This window comes from Somniosus microcephalus, chromosome 5 (genome assembly GCF_052327205.1).
Source record: "Somniosus microcephalus isolate GS21.2 chromosome 5, FLI_Smic_1.0, whole genome shotgun sequence".
Taxonomy (NCBI): domain Eukaryota; kingdom Metazoa; phylum Chordata; class Chondrichthyes; order Squaliformes; family Somniosidae; genus Somniosus; species Somniosus microcephalus.
In genome coordinates this window covers 73,676,068-73,697,217 of record NC_140991.1, presented here as the reverse complement: position 1 = coordinate 73,697,217, position 21,150 = coordinate 73,676,068, and the positions used below count along the sequence as shown (strand labels likewise).

The window sequence follows — 21,150 nt, the reverse complement described above, 5'->3', positions numbered from 1 at the left end:
CTGCCGACCGTAACGTATACTTCCTCAATATCATTGATGAATATTCCCGCTTCCCCTTCGCCATTCCCTGCCCAGACATGACCAGTGCCACGGTCATCAAGTGTCTCTGTAATCTATTCTGCATGTTTGGCATGCCGAACTACATACACAGCGATAGGGGATGAGTGACGAGCTGCGCCAGTTCTTGCTCTCGAAGGGGATAGCCACTAGCAGAACCACTAGTTACAACCCCCGGGGTAATGGGCAAGTGGAAAGGGAGAATGCTACTGTTTGGAAGGCTGTCACGTTAGCCTTAAAGTCAAAAGGCCTTCCGACCTCCCGCTGGCAGGAAGTCCTCCCAGACGTGCTCCACTCCATAAGGTCTCTGTTATGTACTGCCACTAACGCTACCCCTCACGAAAAGATGTTCGTTTTCCCCCGGAAATCCACCTCGGGCATATCTCTACCCGCGTGGCTGACGTCTCCGGGGACAGTACTATTGCGGAAGCACGTGAGAGGCCATAAAACGGACCCCCTTGTGGAAAAGGTGCAGCTCCTCCATGCAAACCCTCAGTACGCCTATATCGAATACTCTGACGGGCGAGAGGACACGGTTTCCATAAAAGACCTCGCTCCCTCGGGGAGCGGAGAGAACGATGGGAGACTACCCAATGAAGACCTACACTACAAAGAGACAGGATGCCCAGGGGTATCAATACCCAACTTTAACCTGGAGGACACTGCAGATAACCTGGAAGACACTGCGGAGGCCCGGACAGCGGAGGAACCAGAATCCACTCCCCTAGAGGCACCCCAACTGGCTTTGCACCGATCACTGAGAACTGCAAAACCTCCTGACAGACTCACTTATACCAACTTTTAAGAAACATCACCCCGATGGACTAAATCTATAGAAGGGGTGAATGTAATGAAATCTGTTTGTCTTGATCCTGTATTCGTTTTGCACTCATGTATATTACCCTCCCCCACTGTGTATAGTTTCACTTCCTCTTTCCCGACTAACCTGGGAGGTTCCAGGTCTTAGCTCTTGGCTCCGCCCCTGACTTCTCTTACATAAAGATCCCAGGATCTGCATGACTCATTCCTGTGAACCAGTCGGCGTGTTGAGATGTTAGCTCTGATCTTAGTGATTAAAAGCCAACTTGTTTAAGTCTATAACTTCTAGTTTTGTGGTTATTGAAGGCCCATCATGCCTGTTTTAAGCATCCACATCACTTTCATGCTCGAATATTGGCCCAAAAATTACTGTCAAAATAACGGCAAGGCTAATAAAAGTGCAGATGCCACAGCAACTTCAGGCGAGGGCAGATGCGCGATTAAATGTGGAAATTGAGAATTTGCTGTCCGAGATGTGCCACTCTGCCGTTATCTTTGCGAAAACGGCATCTCACTGGCTCCTCATTCAAATGCATTGACCGGTGTTAAGTTCCTGTACTTGCATTGTAGATACAAAGTAAACTCAGCACAAAGTTAAGTCAAGTAATTTAAAGTCTAAGTACCCTTTTTAATGACGTGGTGATAAGTGTTAATTACTGCCAGTCAACCTTTCTGGCAGTAATTAGTGTGGAGTCTCATCCCTTCAGGTTTTAATTGTTGTTGGAGATTTCTGTTAATTACATTTTTTCTTTGTCTCTTTTTCTCTCTCTTAATCCAATCTTTCTTTCCCTCTTTATTTCTCTTTCTGTACCTGATTTGACATTGAATTCACCATTCTAACTTACACTTCCTGGTTCAGACCTTGCGATGTTCATTTCATAATCCTTCACTCTGACTGTATCTCCTCAAAACAAAGTTGCTTGCCCTGTTCACTCAGATTCCAGATGCCCTGTAGAGGGCGCCGCACCATTTCCATCTCGTACTTCCAGCAACTTGAAGAGCAAAATATCATGAAGATTTAACAGGCAAGGACAAGTTGAACTAATGGTGGGCCACTATAACAGCATTTGATGGAAATAACTCATGCAGCACAACAAAAATACTAAGCAAATGTTAAAATGTTAAAATACCAGTTATTGTCTGCATGGCTACTTATACCAGTCTTAATTTTCCTACAAAATTTCCAAACTTAGTTTTTTTATTAGCTGCTGGATGTTGTGACATTAGAAAATTACTTTTATGAAACTTTTTCTGCAGGCTACCGATCTCAAACTCCCAGATCAGCCCATTAATAGTAAGTACAGCTATGTTTATCTTTGATCTGCTAATCCATCTTGTCATGCCAACATTCCCTATTGCTGCTCCAAGTGACCTTGCTATCACTTTCTCCAGTCTTTGTGCTACCACGTCCTCTTATCTTCCTGCTACTCCTGGGCACCTTTGAGACAGGTGAGTCTGTATTGTACTAAATGTAGATTTGCTATCTGTGTTTAGTAGAATGTGGCACCATGTCATCATTAAATAGATATATGTTACTGTATTGTAGTCACTGAAGGATGTCCAATGGTATTGTTACTGTTTATAGAATGCCTCTGTCAGAGTGGTTGGGCCAATTCATTATGCTGTAATTTAGCAAACTGTTCTTTATTAATTTCCTCATTTCAGTGTGGTACAATAATTTTGTTTTGGTGTAGACATAATGGGCTGAATTCTCCTTCTGTTGGCGGGTTAGCAGCAGGGCATGACTTCCACCCATCCACATGATTCCGCTGCTAATCCGCTGAACTTTCCTCCTGGGGCCCTAACTGATCATGCGGGGCATGTTGGGTGCAGTAATACTGTTCCTCAATCGGTACCGCCACTGGGAGGCAGGGCTCCACCGGATTTATCCAAACACCTAAAATGAAACTTCAGAATGATTATAGTCTGCTCTTTGACAATTATTGTAGTAACAAGAGTCTCATTATATCTTTTGTTGCCCTCTGCCTACAGAAGCCTTACTGGTGCCATAAGCCATGAATGTGATCACCTATCAACCACCTATCCACAACTATTCTTACTACAGAACTGACTAAATAGGGAGGTAAAAGTCTTGACAGAACCTCCAGAGCACCAACATCTAAAAATCAATAAGTAGGCAAACTGGAAACAATCTGCAGCTGTAGCTAACAAAATGGCCTCAAGACAAGATCTACTTTAGGGAAACTACTCTGCAGCTCATACCACCATTTATATTGTGGCAGTAATAATTTAGGGTGGAAGTTGGGTAAATTCCCAGTTGACCCCATTTAAGTGTGGCAGGACAGGCTACCATCACGCATTAAACAGATATGGCACTATATTTGGAGAAGAATTTTAGTGCAAGTTTTTAGCAGTGTAGTTGAGGCGGTAACCATTACTGCTTAACTTTGCTCAGTTTTGTGTCCCAGAACTGCTAAAAAATTGGCAGTAAATCAAAGGAAAATCCAACCCACTATTTCTGGAGTACAATTTAAAACACAACACAAAAAAATGTCCCTCTATGCAGCTGAGCTCTTTCTAAAGCAGATCTAATTCACTATTCTGTCATAGGTACATGAATTGACTTGTCAACATTTAATCAGATCCTATAAAACCGGGTTCTAATAATCTGAAACAACAACAGAAAATGCTGGAAATACTCAGCAGGCCAGGCAGCATCCGTGGAGAGAGAAACTGAGTTAATGGGCTGGATTTTCATTAAGTTGTCGGGAAGGAGGCGGGACTACAACTTTCGGGTTTTAGTCCCGCCTCCATCGACATCCAGCCAATCGACGTGATTTTCCCTTGATTGACCTTGTTGAGCCCGCCCAGCGGGCTCAGAAGGCCAGTTAAAGGCCACCCGGTAACAGGTGATGTCACAGATTGAAATTTCATCTGTCAAAAGTTTTTGACAGATGAAATATCAGTGTTTCACAGCTGTTTGAAGCTGTCAAACACAGACAGTCTGACTTCTAACCTGAGTCCTTCTACGCAGACTCAGTTAGAACTCTCACCGACACTGAAAGCTGAAGGCTGTCACTTTTGACAGATCGCAGCCATTCAGCTTTCAGTTCCGAGTGATGGGCTCCCGACGCCTAGAGGAAGAAAGGCTGTTAAGGTAAGTACAGGTAAGTAAAACTTCTTTACACACTTTAGACACACCAAACACACTTACCTTTGCACTCATGCACCCATCACTCATGCACCCATCACTCACCTGAACACCGACATCGCGACCCCTCCAAGTCCTTCAACCCGACGGTCCGCCTGCTCTAACCTGGCGTGGTTTGGAGCCGTCGGGAATCCCACACGACACCCCTCAAAATAGGGATTAGGCTAAAAACTGCCTGTTAACTACCTGTTAACAGGCAGTTAATTGGCACTAAACCCTTCCCGCCTCGGGTCGGCGGGTCCCAGTGCGGGGCGGGTACCCGCCTCCCTTGAAACTTACGTGGAGGCGGGTTTTGGGCGGGACCCCCGAATTTGGTATTTTTGCCCCCCGCTCGCCTGAAAACCCGCCTCACAGCACACTGAAAATCTGGTCCAACGTTTCAGGTGTGGGACCCTTAATCTGTTCTGATGAAGGGTCCCACACCTGAAACGTTAACTCTGTTTCTCTCTCCACGGATGCTGCCTGGCCTGCTGAGTATTTCCAGCATTTTCTGTTGTTATTTCAGATTTCCAGCATCCGCAGTATTTTGCTATTGTTCTAATAATCTGTGTGGTTTATCAATGCATGTGTGTGTATATCTCAGTGAGAGCACCGGTGCACGCTAAAGCGAGGGCATGCTGTTTTACAACCATTTGATGTGACAATTATCATAAATATTTTGGATATTAAGGGAATCAAGGGATATGGGGATAGTGCAGGAAGGTGGAGTTGAGGTAAAAGATCAGCCATGATCTTACTGAATGGTGGAGCAGGCTCGACGGGTCGAATGGCCTACTCCTGCTTCTATTTCTTATGTTCTTATTTGTTCACAGGCTTTGTAATTCCACTTTGAAAAGAGAATAGCAAGTTAATGCACAGAGTTCCCAGGTTCCTACTGGAGGACCTACTATCCTTGTGCTGGGAGTTGCAGTCTGAGTTTTCAATTATTAGATCATTCATTTCACTGCAAATCCCAGTAAGCAGCTTTGCACAGAACTAAAATTCATGTTAAGTGTTTTGAAAGACTTGATAAAGTGTTATATAAACGTAAGCAATTCTATTACATGAACCTGTTTGACTGGTAGTAAGTAAGTGGAGCTACTCTGCAGCTGCTGTTCCCCTCACTTCTTTAACCCACATAGTATTGGGGAAAGTTTCAGGGATGGTGCTTTCTGCATCTAATATGTCAGCAATCAGGGAGACTGAATACTGATAAAGAAATATAAACCATACTGAAACTTCAGTTGGAACAGCGGGAACAAAATAAACTTTAAGAAGCACTAAATTTACTTGGATTGCCTTACCCATTAGGACATAATGCAAGAAAATGTAAGTTTTGAAAATGTAATAATAAAGTGGGTATGCACCAGTTGTACTCCAGTAAGAAGGGGGCTAAATTCAGTTGATTTGCACCTTCTGTGGAGGGCGCTAACAGGGCGCAAATCAACTAGCGCCTGGGCGCAGTGCCGCTAACGCCTCCCGCAAAATTTGTTAGTGCTGTGCGGCGCTGCACCACGGCGATGACGTCATTGCCGTGCGCAGCGCCCCGGCTGTAATATTCGGTGGCGCCCCCCAACTTACCGCTGGACGCTGTGTCCGCCGGGGTCAGGGGGGCCCGACCTGCGACTGGGGCGGTGCTAGTTAAAGGGGAAGTGGTGGGCGGCCATTTTTGTTGCTGGCCGCCTGCCAGCACCTGCCCCCGGCCCCCGTGAAGCCCCCCCCGTGGGGTGCCGGCTGCTCTCTGTGAGCCCGGCACTCCTTGAGTGCCAGGCTCATTTGTCGGCACTCCCGATCCATGGTGGCCCAGCTGGGTGCCGGGACGCGCTGCGCCAGGCCCCTCCCCTCTAATATCATCTAAACGTGCCGCGATATTGGCTCGCAGCGCCCCAAGAGGGACACGGGGCGCTTCCAGTAGCACCCCTCCTCCCACTCGGGGCGCTACCTGAGAAAATCTGCCGCGGGGGCGCTAACTTTTTCGGGGCGCGGCAAAGGTAGCAGGGCGCTACCCAATTTTTACCCCAAAGTATTTTGCTTCACAATAATGACAACAAGCAGATCATCTAAAGATTTTCACAATTTTGATGATGGTATCTTGGGTGCCATATTAATACTATCTCTACTCCCTCCTTATGTTGCATACAGAATTTGTTTTACATAAATGAGTACTCAACAACAGACTACATCATCATACCTCACTCTGAACCTGTGAAACTTCTTTAGCAAATACAGTATCTATGGTGGCTGGCATCCGTGCATACAAGCACTTAGAACTTTCCTTTTTCACAGCTTCTTTGTACTTGGTCTGCAAATAAGAAACAGTCTGCGGTTACATTACTGAAAGTGCAGTCTAATACTTCAGCAACCTTGTGAACAATCCAGTTTTATATTTTTTTTAATTACTAACATCATGGAATTTTCACAAACTTTTACAGCAAAAAGCTTTTTTGGTTCATTAATTAGAGTGGAAACATTTATATTTCATTAAAATAAATGGTCCATTTTGTTATCAAATTATTATTTTTGAGAAAATCAGTTATGCTTTTCCTGCTTTTCATCCACTTCTGAGAATGATTTTACATCATTGTACACATTTCAAACTTTCTTTGTGGATCATATGATAGAAGCATACTTATTTTAACTGGTCCAATTATGAGTGAAAAAACACATATTTGAAGAAATCTCAGTTTTTAGTGGTTTCTGGGAAGTTACTTTTCCAAGATCTGCTCCAGGCCAGTGAGCAATTTGCCCTCCTTGCTCGAGGGTTATGGGGAACATTGCTGTGATTGGGGGGAATGGGGAGGAACAGCTGTCAACCCCGCTCCCAGGCACACCAAAGTCAAGTTTCCATGGAAATGGGACAGGTAGGTGCCAGAGATATGCCTGTGGTGGTGCTGGCCAGCCCCATGCTAATTACCTCCCTCTCACTGACCCACAAACTCTGGCGGGCAATATCCTGACGCAGCCAACGGGATCACATTCTGCAAATTTTCACCCCCAGTGTTGATGCTTTTCTCTTAATCTGGTGTAAACCAATGAAAGTACATGACATGGCAGAAACTTAAGAGCACAGGCAATTATCTTGCATTAAGTTTGAACGAAATTCTATATGGCTTACCTCAGAAATAAGAACAGTTGCATTTTCCATATATTGTTGTTGAGGTGTATCTGGCACAAAAGTATACTTTCCTTTTGACTTTATATATCGTTCTTTGTATTTAATCTAAAAAGAAGAAACTCAATGTCAGTAACACAAACTCAAAATTGCAAGGTCACTCAATAACCTTTAAGCAAATATATGGCCACCATTTTAACAGAGGCACTATTCCATTTACCCATACATATCATTCCATTTGTTACATTCCACTAGTAATATAACTGCTGAGGCTTAAAAAAAACCGGGAACTTTATACAGAATGTTCAAAGCAGTCCAAATAATTTGACAACAAACGATTGACCACATTGGTGTCACAACATAACAAGTAAAAATCAACTGTTTGCTTGAAGGTTTTAAAAGACTCATATCACAACAAAATAAGAATGTTGATTACGTGCATTATATCAAGATATACTGTTTCAGCAAAAAATACTTACATCACTTATCTGATCACTACATTTCTGGGCAAATTCAATACTCCTGTCTTTCACAATGGGTTTACTGAGTGCCTGGGAAAGAAAAATCAACATTGCTCGAATATCTTTTCATGAAAGGTTACTAAAATACAACAGAACAACTTTGAAGTTTTTTAACCTCTTCCTGTTCTTCTTCTCCATCCTCTTCTCTGGAATTATGAAACCTCATTTTTTTTTTAAATAACTGAAACAGAATTAAAGAGAAAACACCCTCTCACAACAAATGCTTCAGCAGCTGCAACTGCTTTGCAATAGTCTATTCTAACGTCCGCTACGTGGAAGATGGTTTAAGACCACATCCTAATTTAGCAAGCACTTGATGAGTTGATGGCCTTTATCTCAAGAATTCAACAGAAGTGAATACGAAAGCTTCACAGATGGCCCAGTGGCCAGTTTCTCTTTAGAGCTAATAATTTTTTTTTTACGATCAACTTACTTTTTCACATCCTACCTAAACTCTGCCTGCACGAGTTAAGAATTTAAGATGCAAGATTTAATGAAGTTCAGTAGCTGAGAAAATCTGAATAGTTTAAATCCATTCCCAGCTGACAACGGAAAAATTATTTTGCAGACAGAAGGGCTATGAAAGAATTTCATTACTTTGGAAATGAGTGCCGTTGGTCTGTGCAATGCTATTATCTGGAGAATGTTGAATACCCTGTCCAAATTAAATTGCAGAAGTATACTCAGCTTACATACCAACACTGAATATTTTATATTTAATAGAGATGATGATGGTCTGTAACAAATTTGCCTTTAGTTTAATCAATTTACCATAAACAGGACAAAAGACCTTCAAACACATTTTAAAATTTAAGTTCTCTTATATTGTTCCAACATGCCTCAATATATAGTCCTCCACAATGTGCCATGAAATGTTAAAAATATATATCTTTATGCTTTTTAAAAGAGATAAACACTTTTCTAATACATTTAAAGGCTCCCAATAGACAACCAAGAATCATATTCCTTCCAGTAGACCCTAATCAGAAAGGAGACAGCTGCTCCACTATGATCACAATGAAACATAAATGGGATTAAAAATTGATGGTACACCTGCAGAGAGTGATATCTTAAATCCCTGTACATCAGTGATTAATTTTATTAAAGATGTACTGCAACCTAAATCTGAAGTATCTGAAGTGGAAAAATTCTAGTACTCAGTTCATTAACTAACACAGAATATGCATTACTTCACATTCAATAATCATGCCTAACCCCTTACATTCTCCACAAATGATGATCCAACTCTAATCTGGTCCCTACATTTCACAAAATGTATAGGCACGCACATCTTTGCACGTTATTCAAAAATAGTTTGCAGGATTGTATATACTGTAATATTGATGTTGACACCAAGCTATTGGGCCAGTTGATGTGTATAAGCAAGACTGAAAGCATTGCAAGGGATCTAGATCAATTAAAAAAAACTACAGAATGGCAAATGGATTTTAATAAAAATAAGTCCAAAGTTATGTTGCATACATGAATATATAGCCATTCGCAAAATATGTTTATGACCACTAAGATTATCATGGATTAGTTGGTTTTTAGAATACTTGCTTTACAATCTTATCAGTAACGGATTTATAACCTGCGTAAGAATTAAATATAAAAGTCTGTAATCATCAACTGAATGCAATGGTAACCTGAATTATGTATAACATGTAACCATTTTTCTTATGCTTAAAAGTCTGTGAGTAAGCTGTAATCAGACAACCTGGGGTGAGAAAGAGGATTGCTATAATTGAATAGTGAGGCTGTGGGTGAACGTTGGATATTAGCCAAAAGTAAGGATAAGACATAGGGCTCGATTTTGCCAGGCCCGAGGAGGCGGGATTGGAGGCGTGAGGTGTTAAAATTGCAAAAACTGGCGGGCGGGCCCGATCCCGCCTCCGAGCAATTTTCCCACATGCGAGTTTTCTGACCCCGTCTCCATCCTGCCTCTATAGGCCCTTAAGAACCAGTTAAGTGCCTCCATAATCCCATTTTGAGAGGCCTTTCTGATTTTAACAGTTTTCCCACGTGCTGCATGCCTCCTCTGAAACACGCCAGTGAAACCTGGCAGCAGCACAAGTGAACTATTTACTAACAGCTGCAGCTCCACCATTAAAAAGGAGTTTTCACCAATCATTATTTGCAGGTGGCAGAACTTTGTTGTCTCAGGTCTGGGGGAACTTTTAACAGGCCTACTCATTATTGTGGAAGTTTGGAGCCTGACACCCATCTCCAGTGTGACCTCCTGGGAAACCCCTCTCCCCACCTTGAATGAGCACTTCCTCAACTGAGGCATATACCAGGAGAATGGGAACCATTTATTTCCTTTCCTCCTGAACATCAGATTCGGACGAAGACCAGCCGCGGCAGCAGCAGAACCCTGAACAACAGCAACACCAACTGCAGGAGCAACAGCAGGAGCTCCAAGCTGCTGCTCACCCACCTGAAGCTGCACAGTCCAGAAGGTGCCAGCGCATGGAAGCCTATCGGCGCAGGAGATACCCCCCAAACAGGGTGACGTAATAAAACTCACTACGCACTTGGTTTGAGCATAAAGCAAGGCTTTAATCAACTTGTTTCAGAACATGGAGGTCTAGTTGTACTTCACTAGTTCCTTGTCTTTTCATTTGGGGACTTGACATATAGCTGCTGTAGTATTTGGATAGCGGCGTCATAGTCTACACAGTCTTCGATATAATCAAACATGAGAGGATACATAATTAGCAAGTATCTCTAATTTATCAGGAACATTTTCACCACACACCCTGAGGAAGTTGCTGAAAGTACGATACCAGTGTTTCCATACCTTAGCAGCTGTAAGTGAATTCGGGTCCAGGTCGAGACGGGCGGGTCTGAGTAGTTTCTCCATGATGGATCGATTACTTGTCTGAGTTCCCTTCTACGATTCGAGTCGTAGCTGGCTGTTCCCGAATCACCCAAAGCGTGGAGTCGACATCAAGTTGATTAAATTGACGTAATAAAACTCACTACGCACTTGGTTTGAGCATAAAGCAAGGCTTTAATCAACTTGTTTCAGAACATGGAGGTCTAGTTGTACTTCACTAGTTCCTTGTCTTACAAAATGTCCCTGGAAAGCTGGGCCCACGCCCGAGTATTTATACTCCTTGGACGGCACCACCAGCTGGCCATCCAGCATTATTTCATGAGTAGTTTCTTGATGATGGAGATTTATAACACAGGGTCTACAGACAGAGGATCAGCTACCTCAACATGACTGAGCAGCAGTGCCAAAGGAGGCTCAGATTTTCGCGAGAGGTAGTGGGTGACATCTGTGCAATGCAGCAGCAAGACCTGGAGCCCAGAGGAGCAGGTGGACACCCCTTATCAGTGGCCATCGAAGTCACCACCGGACTCAACTTTTTTGCTTCAGGCTCATTCCAGGGATCAGCAGCAGACATCAGCGGCGTCTCCCAGGCGGCCACACACACTTGCATCATGCAGGTAACCGATGCCCTCTTTGCCATCGTGCACAATCACATCCATTTCTCCAAGGATCAAGCCAGTGTAACTGCGCGTGCGGTTAGGTTTGACAATCTGGCAGGCTTTCCAAGGGTGCAGGGCGTCATTGACTGCACACGTGACCCTTAAGGCACCCCATCACAATCCAGGTATTTTTGTCAACCGGCTTCCATTCCCTCAACGCACAGCTGGTGTGTGACCACAAGGCGGCCATTTTGCATGTTTGTGCCAAGTACCCTGGCAGTTGCCATGACTCCTTCATCCTGCGCCAGTCTAGTGTGCCTCCGCTCTTCAGTCCGCCAGACCAACTTAACGGATGGTTACTTGGAGACAAGGGCTATCCCCTGAAGACGTGGCTAATGACGCCATTGAGGAGCCCATCCAATGAAGCTGAGGAGCACTACAACTCGAGCCACATTTCCACCAGATCGATAATCGAGCAAACCATCGGCTTGCTGAAGATGCGCTTCAAATGCCTGGATAGATCAGGTGGAGCCCTGCAGTATTCAGCAGCCAGGGTCTCCAGAATCGTCGTGGTTTGCTGTGCACTTTACAACATGGCACAGCATCGTGGCTTGCAGATGCCTGAGGAACAAGTGGCTCATGACATAGCCTCCTCCTCCTCATCTGAGGAGGCTGAAAGCAACAACGACCAGCTTGCAGAGGTGCATCAACCAGCGCCAGCAGCATGCGAACACATTGCTGGCCAGGATGCAAGGCCACACTCATCTTGGCCAGATTTGCTTAGCCTAGCCAATCAAGCACTTTTGCCTCGCAGCTTCTTACCAGAGCATCGACAATGGACAAGAACCTGCGGTTCCTACCACTCTGACCACCATACTGACAATTGCAAGTTATCCTAAGCCCTCAATGTGGAAGCCCCATTAGCGATATGACACACGCCACAACTGCAATAGTTGACATCAGAATTTTTTATGACAATAACCAACTGATGGCTTTTCAACATTAAACATAACATTTCACCCAAGTGACCACCCTTGTGCATTATCTTCCTCTTACGCGTGCTCCTACGTGGTGCTTCCCCTGTGGCTTCAGCAGATGTGGAGGCCCCTTGCTCACTTTCTTGCTGCTACTGTCTCCACACCTTTGGTGGGCGTCCTCCGGGGTTGCGAACCTGTGAGGGCTCGGCAACAGTCTGCTGCTCCTGCGGCTATGCAGGGGTTGAGACGCCGATCTCAGTTGGGTGGGGACTCTGACCGAGGGCTCTGCAGTGGCATGGTCGTGTGAGTGCTTGGAGAGGAGCCCCCACTTCCTTGTTGTATGCCACCAACATCCCTCTCATGGGTCAGCCTCACTTCAGAGCTAGCAAGTGGCTTGACAGCACCTTGCTGCAATTCAGGGGGACCATGAGGACCCATGTCTGTACTGGAAGTCCTACTCCTGAGGACTTGCTTGAAGGTCTGGTTTGTTTGCTCAAGAACTGACCATCGCTCCTCAAGAGATGTTAGTCTATTCTGAACAAATACCATGTTTTCCATACCCTGGCGACTAAGTTCCTCCATGAACGTAGCCATCTTCTCCTCTACGGTAGCCAGCCTTACCATGGAGGTAGCCATCCTTTCCACGGAGGTTGCCATCCTTTCCGTGGTGATGCGTTCATGCGCCAACGCCTCCACAAAGTTTCTGCTCATGTTAGCGATGGACTCCTCCCTTCGCTCCACACTTGCAGCGACCCTAGAGACAAAACCTGCCAGAGACTCCTGCACCTCTTCCTGGAGTTCTAGCACTGCTATTTTTCTGGATGGACCCAGAGGCACAGGGTCGACATGCAGCTGAGCCAAGCTGGCAGAGTCCTGCACCCTCCGACTAGGACTCTCCACTGCTGTCCCTGTCTCCACCATCTGCTGATGCTCACTTGTGAGCTGTGATACACCAGGTGACAACACTGCACTATCTCGCGAAGGTACCGCCGAGGTGTGAGTGTCTGCGCTGGTGCTGGATGCGCTGAATTCTGCTGACGCTGCGCCCTCAGAGGTTGCAGCTTCCTCTGAGGAGTCTGGAGGCTCAGGCTGTTCCTCCTGGAAAGTGGGGACGGGGGCTTTCGATGGTCCTGTGGGGGAGTAAAGGAGTCAGAAATGTGAGGCCAAGGTTACATGCACATTGAATATTGCAGATAATCAAAAGTCAATCTGTTAGAGCATCAGAATCATTATCAGTGACTCATGCACTGTCAATGAGAGAGATAATAAACTATTCTGTCACCAGCTTGCTGTGATGCACCCGACTGTCCGTCCCCCACTTGCGCATCCTCCTCCACTCCCATGATCTCCAGGGCCACCTCCTCCCAGGGGGTAAGCTGGGCTACTGAGGGTGGCCCTTCTTCTGTCCTCGCTCTTTCCCTCTTATTGTGAGCTCTCTTTTCCTGCAATGAGGGAGACAAGTGGAGTTTGAGTGAGAATGAAGGAGTGAGTGTAGAGAATCCATATCATTGATGGTTAGAAGGAGACAAAGATGGAGTGAGGTGGCAAGACCAAGGGCCCTCCCTGTGTGTTGTAAGTTGTTTTCATAGCATCACAGCGATAGTGAGTGTGAGGGCTGCATAGTCGAATAGTTAGGTGAATGTGACCAGAGAGAGAGAGAGGGAATGGGTAAGGGTACAGGGATGTCAGTGTCAAGTGGGTTGTGGAGGAAGAGGTTGTCAAAGCTGAGTGCTGATGAGGAGAGGCAATGGGGATCAGATTGAGGGTGATGGGAAAGTCATACTCACTTTTCCAGTGCGCAGGTCATGAAACCTCTTCCTGCACTGCAGCCAGGTTCTGCGGCACATAGACAAAGAGTTGACCTCCTGGGCCACTTGCATCCACACAGCTTTCGTCTGCTGGGGAGGCTTCTTCCTCCCTGAGGAAGGGAAGAGCACCTCCTTATTTCCTCTTGCTCCTTCCACCAGAGCTTGCAGGGCGGCGTCATCGAATCTTGGTGGAGTCTTTGGCCTACTGCTGGACATATTGGCTGGAGGAATCTATCACAGCAAAAGGCGTAAGTTTTGCAGTCTGCAGAAGCAGCAAGGCTGCTTGCAGGCCTTAAATCCAGCAGCACTGATGACTTCATCGGAGGCGACTTTCAGGATGGAAAGACTCAGTGGGCCAGGGGTTCCCACACGCTGGAAATCAATTGCCCAATTAGGGGAAAATCGCATATTTTTCCCACATCAAATTGGAGTCGAGTGGCTAACACGAAAAGCGGCTGACACGCCCCCAGCCCGCCCCAATGGCAAAATCGAGCCCATAGAGTGCAGCTCACCTGGGAACCAAGATTAGCTGCAGTTGCCATTGTATTGGAATGTTATAACATCCATAGTGAATAAATAACCAAAGGCCAACAGCAAGGGCCGTATCTCAACCTATGGAGACATATTCCTTTTGTATTGTCAGAACTACCCCAGATGAGAGTCTTGATGGTCAAAAACAGATGATGTAAGAGTATCATAAGACTGGAACCTGCGTGGCATCTTTATGATTGGATTTTGGGTTTGGGTGTCAGCCAGTGATTGTGTTCAGGACTCCATAGGTTTTGAATGAGAGTAAAGGTATAAGGGGGTAGACGATTTCAGAGACACAGTAAAGAATCAAGGAGATTGGGGGGGGCGGAGGAGGGGGAGGAGGAGGAGGAGGAGGAGGAGGAGAAGATGACGACAGAGAGAGAGAGAGAGAGAGAGAGATTACGAAACTTTATCAACCATACTAATCATATACCGACATGCATCGGTTCATCTTCACATTTGAAATATCGGAATTGACTCCGACTACCACAAATGATCATTTACCAGTTATATTTTACGCCATGGCTCCTGAACCCTTGCATTCATACCAGGTAAGTCTGTACGCCTCCATATTGTATCTCAATCATTTGGTGCTATTTGTGTCCTAGTTCTATTTGGGTGAACTCATGATTAAGCAGGATATACAATTGATGCTAACTAACCCACCTTGTGCATCTTTTCAGTGCGAGATCAAACTGGTTAATTGGAGGATTCTCCAAAATTAATCCAAAAATTGTTTGTAATAGTGTTGTTGTATTATTAAGCACAGAAGCATATCTTTTGTTCACTTGCACTGAAATAATGATTTGCAGATTAGATTCATGGAATGTTCCTAAATGCAACTTAGTTAAAATACCTCATTCATTTCACCTATCTAATGGTTGTTTCTGCTATAAAATTTACAGTCCCAATTTGAGTTTGATTAGATTTAAATGGCTAAATACAGCATTAAGTTCACCTGCTCCACTGATCTAACACAAGGGGGTCGATTTTCAGTGTGCCGTGGAGTCAGGATTGGAGGTGTGCGGGGGGTTAAATTCCCGAATTCGGGGGTCCCGACACCATCCCGCCCAAAACCCGCCTCCATGCAAGTTTGAAAGGAGGCGGGTACCCACCCCGCACTGAGACCCGCTGACCCGAGGCGGGAAGGGATTAGTGCCAATTAACTGCCTGTTAACAGGTAGTTAACAGGCAGTTTTTAGCCTAATCCCTATTTTGAAGATTGTCGTGAGGGATTCCCGATGGCTCCAAACCACGCCAGGTTAGAGGAGTCGGGCCGTCGGGTTGAAGGACTTGGAGGGGTCGAGATGTCGGTGTTCAGGTGAGTGATGGGTGCATGAGTGCAAAGGTAAGTGTGTTTGGTGGGTCTAAAGTGATTAAAGAAGTTTAAATTACCTGTACTTACCTTTACAGCCTTCCTTCCTCTAGGTTTCGTGAGTCCATCGTTCAGCCGGCACAGAAGGCAGGATGGCTGCGATCTGTCAAAAGTGACAGCCTGCAGCTTTCAGTGCGGTGAGATTTCTAACTGAGTCTGCGTAGAAGGACTCAGGTTAGAAGTAAGACTGTCAGTGTTTGACAGCTTCAAACAGCTGTGAAACACGGATATTTCATCTGTCAAGACGTCTTGACAGATGAAATTTCACTCTGTGACGTCACCTGTTGCCGGGTGGCCCTTAATTGGCCTGCTGAGCCCACTGGGTGGGCTCAACAAGGTCAATCAAGTGAAAATCGCGTGGATTGGCCGCATCTTGATGGAGGCGGGACTACAACCCCGAAAGTTGTAGTCCCGCCTCCTTCCCGACTTCTAAATAAGCTTGCTGCTACTGTCCATCATTGTGCATATTCAATTGGTGAATTACAACCTTCTCGATAAAATTCCCATAATTTCTCCTTATTACCTGATATTCTGATCATCTTCCAGACATGTTATTATATGAAAAGCTTTGGTTGATAGCGTAATCTAACAACTGTTAAATCTGCTTTTATTAACATTACCTCCATTTCCCAAGTATTTTTCTGAAAGAGAAACAATATAGTAATGTTTGCAGGAGTGAATAATACTGGGGAACTCCTGAGTTGGTGGAAAAATCAGGAGGATTGATCAAACAGAATGATTTAACAAGAAATTCTATGCTCTGGCAGAAAACCATTTAACAGTAACTCATTTAGGTGTGTCTGGTGGTAGATTCTCTAAAAAAAAATCATTGGCGATCTTTAAGCCAGAGGAAAATGAATGCAAAATGGTAAAGATCAGAATTCCAGACTTGCATAACCTAAGGCAAGATGATCGTTGATGGAAGGGCAATTCAAAAATTATACTGGTGATCATAGATTAGGCCAGGACTTTCAAGGTGATCATGTTTTGAGAGTTTCTCATCCCCAGAATTTTAGGTCTGAAACAAGTGAGGACCAGGTGGCAGGTGGACACAGTGGATTTTGCACTCATCTGATAACTCCACTTGAACTTCTGGTATCACGCTAATTATAAAGGTAGTGAGCTCCCAGCTCATATTAGATCTGAAATCACATATCAGCAGCTCTTAATGTTTGCTGTAAAAAAAACTTTCAGGGAAGTGGCTACATATGGAGAAAAAGTGGTGAATGGAATTCAATGTCAGTAAATGTGAGGTGGCACATTTTGGTTAAAAAAAGTCATAATTATACTTGGAACGGGGGAAAAGCTGGGTAATTGAAGAATAGAGGGATTTTGGAGTTCTGGTTCACAAGATCTTAAAAGCAGCACCTCAAGTGGATAAGACCTTAAAAATGCTAACAGAAAACTGAGTTTTATGGAAAGTGGCTCAGAATGTGAAAGTTGAGATGTAATGGGCAAACTATGTAAAACCTTAGTAAGTTTTACGCAGCGTGTACAGATTTGGGCTCTATATTTTAGGAAGGCTATCAAGGCAATAGAGAGGGTACAATGCAGATTCACTGGGATTCTGCTTGGTATGTGGAAATACAAATATTAAGAATGAATTGTAAAATTGCACAGATTTTGTTAGAACAGAAGAAATTATGGAGTGATTTGATGGAGGTGTTTAAAATTATGAAGGCATGGACAAAGTAGATAGGAACAGATGGTTTCCAGTGATTGAGGAGTTTCCAATGACAGAATAAAGATGCCAAATTAAGTGCAAGAGATTTAGGCCATATAGCAGGAGAAAGATTTTTTACACAGCAGGCTGTGAGGTTATTGAATGCTCTACTGGAGTTAATGATTAAAGCAGAGACCCGGTCAACATTTAATAGGTTAGATAGGTGGGTGACGGAATGGGGAATAAAGGGATATCAGAATAGGGTGGGCAAGTGGGATTAGGATTACTGCTCACATGAAGGATGAACACCAACACGTACTGGTTGGGCTGAAAAGCCCATTTCTGTGTTGTCATTACTATGCAAGTCTATGTTTGCACATTCTTTATATTTATTAGAATGCAGTTTTCACATTACTGTAGATTTGCAATATTCTCAGCAAACTCTTTCTGACTAATAAAATTGCACTAATCCACAAAATTCTGATGTGGCGATGCCGGTGTTGGACTGGGGTCGACAAATTTAGGAAGTCACACAACACCAGGTTATAGTCCAACAGCTTTATTTGAAATCACAAGCTTTCGGAGCGCTGCTCCTTCGTCAGGTGAAGTGAAGAGAAGCTTACAGGCACAGCATATATAGTCAGAGAAAACTGCCAGATGATTACAGGTAATCTTTCTAACTGCCCTTTATCACACCTCGGCAGAGAGATAATCACAGCAATCAAAGGTGTGAATGGTGTCCAAGCAGGTCAGTCAGGAAAACATTACATCAAAGAACAATGAGGTGGGGTCACAAGGGGTCAAATGTTGCGAACCCAATGAGACAATCAATGATCCGGAACAGCAGACAGAGGGATCCGCGGTGCGGCAACCGAAGAAGAGTCAAATTGGACCCCTCTGAGGGCCGCTGCCCTAAGCTTGACATGTATGCTCAAGCTGTCAGGAGATGCATCAACGCCAGATTCATCAGCCGCACTCACAAGACAGTCCAGAATGTCACCCGAGCACAACGCAACGCCATCCATACTCTCAAGACCAACCGCAACATCGTCATCAAACCAGCAGACAAAGGAGGAGCCATCGTCATACAGAACAGAATGGACTATTGCAAAGAAGCATACCGACAACTGGACAACCAGGAACACTACAGACAGTTATCCGCAAATCCGACCAAAGAACACACCCGCCAACTCAACAGACTGATCAAGACCTTCGATCCAGACCTTCAGACCATCCTACGCACTCTCATCCCACGTACTCCCCGCGTGGGAGACTTCTACTGCCTCCCAAAGATACACAAAGCCAACACACCCGGACGTCCTATCATATCAGGCAACGGAAACCTGTGTGAGAACCTCTCTGGATACATCGAGGGCATCCTGAAACCCATCGTACAGGGAACCCCCAGCTTCTGTCGCGACACTACAGACTTCTTACAGAAACTCAGCACCCATGGGCCAGTTGAACCAGGAACACTCCTCGCCACGATGGACGTCTCGGCACTCTACACCAGTATCCCCCACGATGACGGCATCGCTGCGACAGCCTCAGTACTCAACACCAACCAATCTCCAGACGCCATCCTACAACTCCATCCTAAATTAAGTAAAGGGAAAGTCATGCCAGGTGAGCCCAGCCCCGTGATATGCTCCTCTTGCTCTATGTGGGAATTCAGGGACACTGCCGGTGCCCCTGATGACCACGTGTGCCAGAGATGCATCCATCTGCAGCTACTAGCAAACCGCATTGAGGCGCTGGAGCTGCGGGTGGATGGGTTGTTGAGCATTCACGATGCTGAGAGGTTCGTGGATAACACGTTTAGTGAGTTGGTCACACCGCAGGGAAGGGCTGCACAGGAAGATAGGAAATGGGTGACCACCAGGAGGAGCAATAGAAGCAGGCAGGTAGTGCAGGAGACCCCTGTGACCATTCCCCTCTCAAACAGGTATGCCGCTTTGGATACTGTTGAGGGGGATGATTCACCAGGGGAAGGCAGCAGCAGCCAACTTCCTGGCACTGGGGGTGCTCCTGCTGCCCAGGAAGGGGGGGAAAAGAGTGGGAGAGCAATAGTGGTAGGGGATTCTATAGTAAGGGGAACAGATAGGCGTTTCTGTGGCCGTAGACGTGAATCCAGGATGGTTTGTTGCCTCCCTGGTGCCAGGGTCAAGGATATCACTGAGCGGCTGCAGGGCATTCTGGAGGGGGAGGGTGAACAGCCAGAGGTCGTGGTCCACATTGGTACCAACGACATAGGTAAAAAGAGGGATGAGGTCCTGCAGCAAGAATTTAGGGAGCTAGGTGAAGGATTAAAGAGCAGGACCTCAAGGGTTGTAATCTCTGGATTACTCCCGGTGCCACGTGCTGGTGAGTATAGGAATGGGAAGATAGAACAGATGAATGCGTGGCTAAAGGGATGGTGCAGGAGGGAGGGCTTTAGTTTCCTGGATCACTGGGTCTGCTTCTGGGAAAGGTGGGACTTGTACAAGTCGGACGGTTTACACCTGAACCAGAGGGGAACAAATATCCTTGCGGGGAGGTTTGCTAGCACTGCTGGGGGGGGTTTAAACTAACTTGGCAGGGGGATGGGGTACAGAGTGGAGCTATAGCAGGGGGTGATTTACAGCCAAATACAGAGAAAAAAACAAGGCAGAGCAAATATGCGAAGGCAAAAGGGAATATGGCAGGGCTGGAAGGCATTTATTTTAATGCAAGGAGTCTTGCAAATAAGGTGGACGAACTGAAGTTGTTGTTGAATACATGGGAGTACGATATTGTTGCTATCACGGAGACATGGTTGAGGGAGGGTCAGGACTGGCAGCTCAATATTCCGGGGTATAGAATCTTCAGGCGAGACAGAGGGGGGTGTAAAAGGGGAGGGGGTGTTGCAATATTAATTAAGGAATCAATTACTGCTGTAAGGAGGGATGATATATTAGCGGGTTCCTCTAATGAGGCCATATGGGTAGAACTTAAAAACAAAAAGGGGGCAAGCACTTTGCTGGGAGTGTACTATAGGCCCCCAAACAGTCAGGGGGAGATAGAGGAACAGATATGTAGGCAAATCTCAGAAAAGTGCGAAAATAATAGGGTAATAATAGTGGGGGATTTCAACTTCCCCAATATAAATTGGGATAGTCAGAGTGTGAAAGGCTTAGAGGGTGCAGAATTCTTAAAGTGCATCCAGGAGAGCTTTTTGAGCCAACATGTAGAAAGTCCTACAAGAGAGGGGGCGATACTGGACCTAATTCTGGGGAATGTAGCCGGGCAAGTGGTGGAAGTGTCAGTAGGAGAGCATTTTGGCGATAGTGACCATAATTCGGTGAGATTTAAGGTGGTCATGGAAAAAGACAAAGACGGCCCGGAAATAAGGGTTCTAAATTGGGGGAAGGCCGATTTTAATATGATAAGGCAGGATCTGGCCAAAGTGGACTGGGAGCAGCTACTTACAGGAAAATCCACATCAAGATAGTGGGAGACTTTCAGAAGGGAAATAGAGAGAGTACAACGCCAACATGTTCCTGTAAAGGTCAAGGGTGGGACCAACAAGCAAAGGGAACCTTGGATGACAAGGGATATACAAAAATGCATTAGAAATAAAAAGGGGGGCTTTTGGCAGTTACAAAAGACTAAAGACAGAAGAAGCCCTAGAGGAGTATAAAAAGTGCAGGGGCATACTTAAAAAAGAAATTAGGAGGGCG

General features: G+C 45.3%; 1 protein-coding gene across 19 annotated transcripts in view; it reads right to left on the bottom strand.

Moving 5' to 3' along the window:
• nebl (nebulette) overlaps positions 1-21,150 on the bottom strand; it is a 555,716-nt gene that overhangs the window by 167,578 nt on the left and 366,988 nt on the right. For 6 of the 19 annotated variants that reach the window (XM_085987820.1, XM_085987817.1, XM_085987818.1 and 3 more), the window contains 3 exons: positions 7,619-7,690; positions 7,143-7,247; positions 6,219-6,329 (listed from right to left, as the gene is read on the bottom strand). The exons of 3 other annotated variants lie outside the window; for them this stretch is intronic. In XM_085987820.1, coding sequence (XP_085843946.1) covers positions 6,219-6,329; positions 7,143-7,172 — 141 coding nt within the window. In that variant the 5' untranslated portion in view covers positions 7,173-7,247; positions 7,619-7,690. Of the gene's footprint in view, positions 1-6,218; positions 6,330-7,142; positions 7,248-7,618; positions 7,691-7,775; positions 8,752-21,150 lie in introns of those variants that run through there. 10 more of the 19 variants (XM_085987809.1, XM_085987816.1, XM_085987812.1 and 7 more) reach the window with 5 other exon arrangements.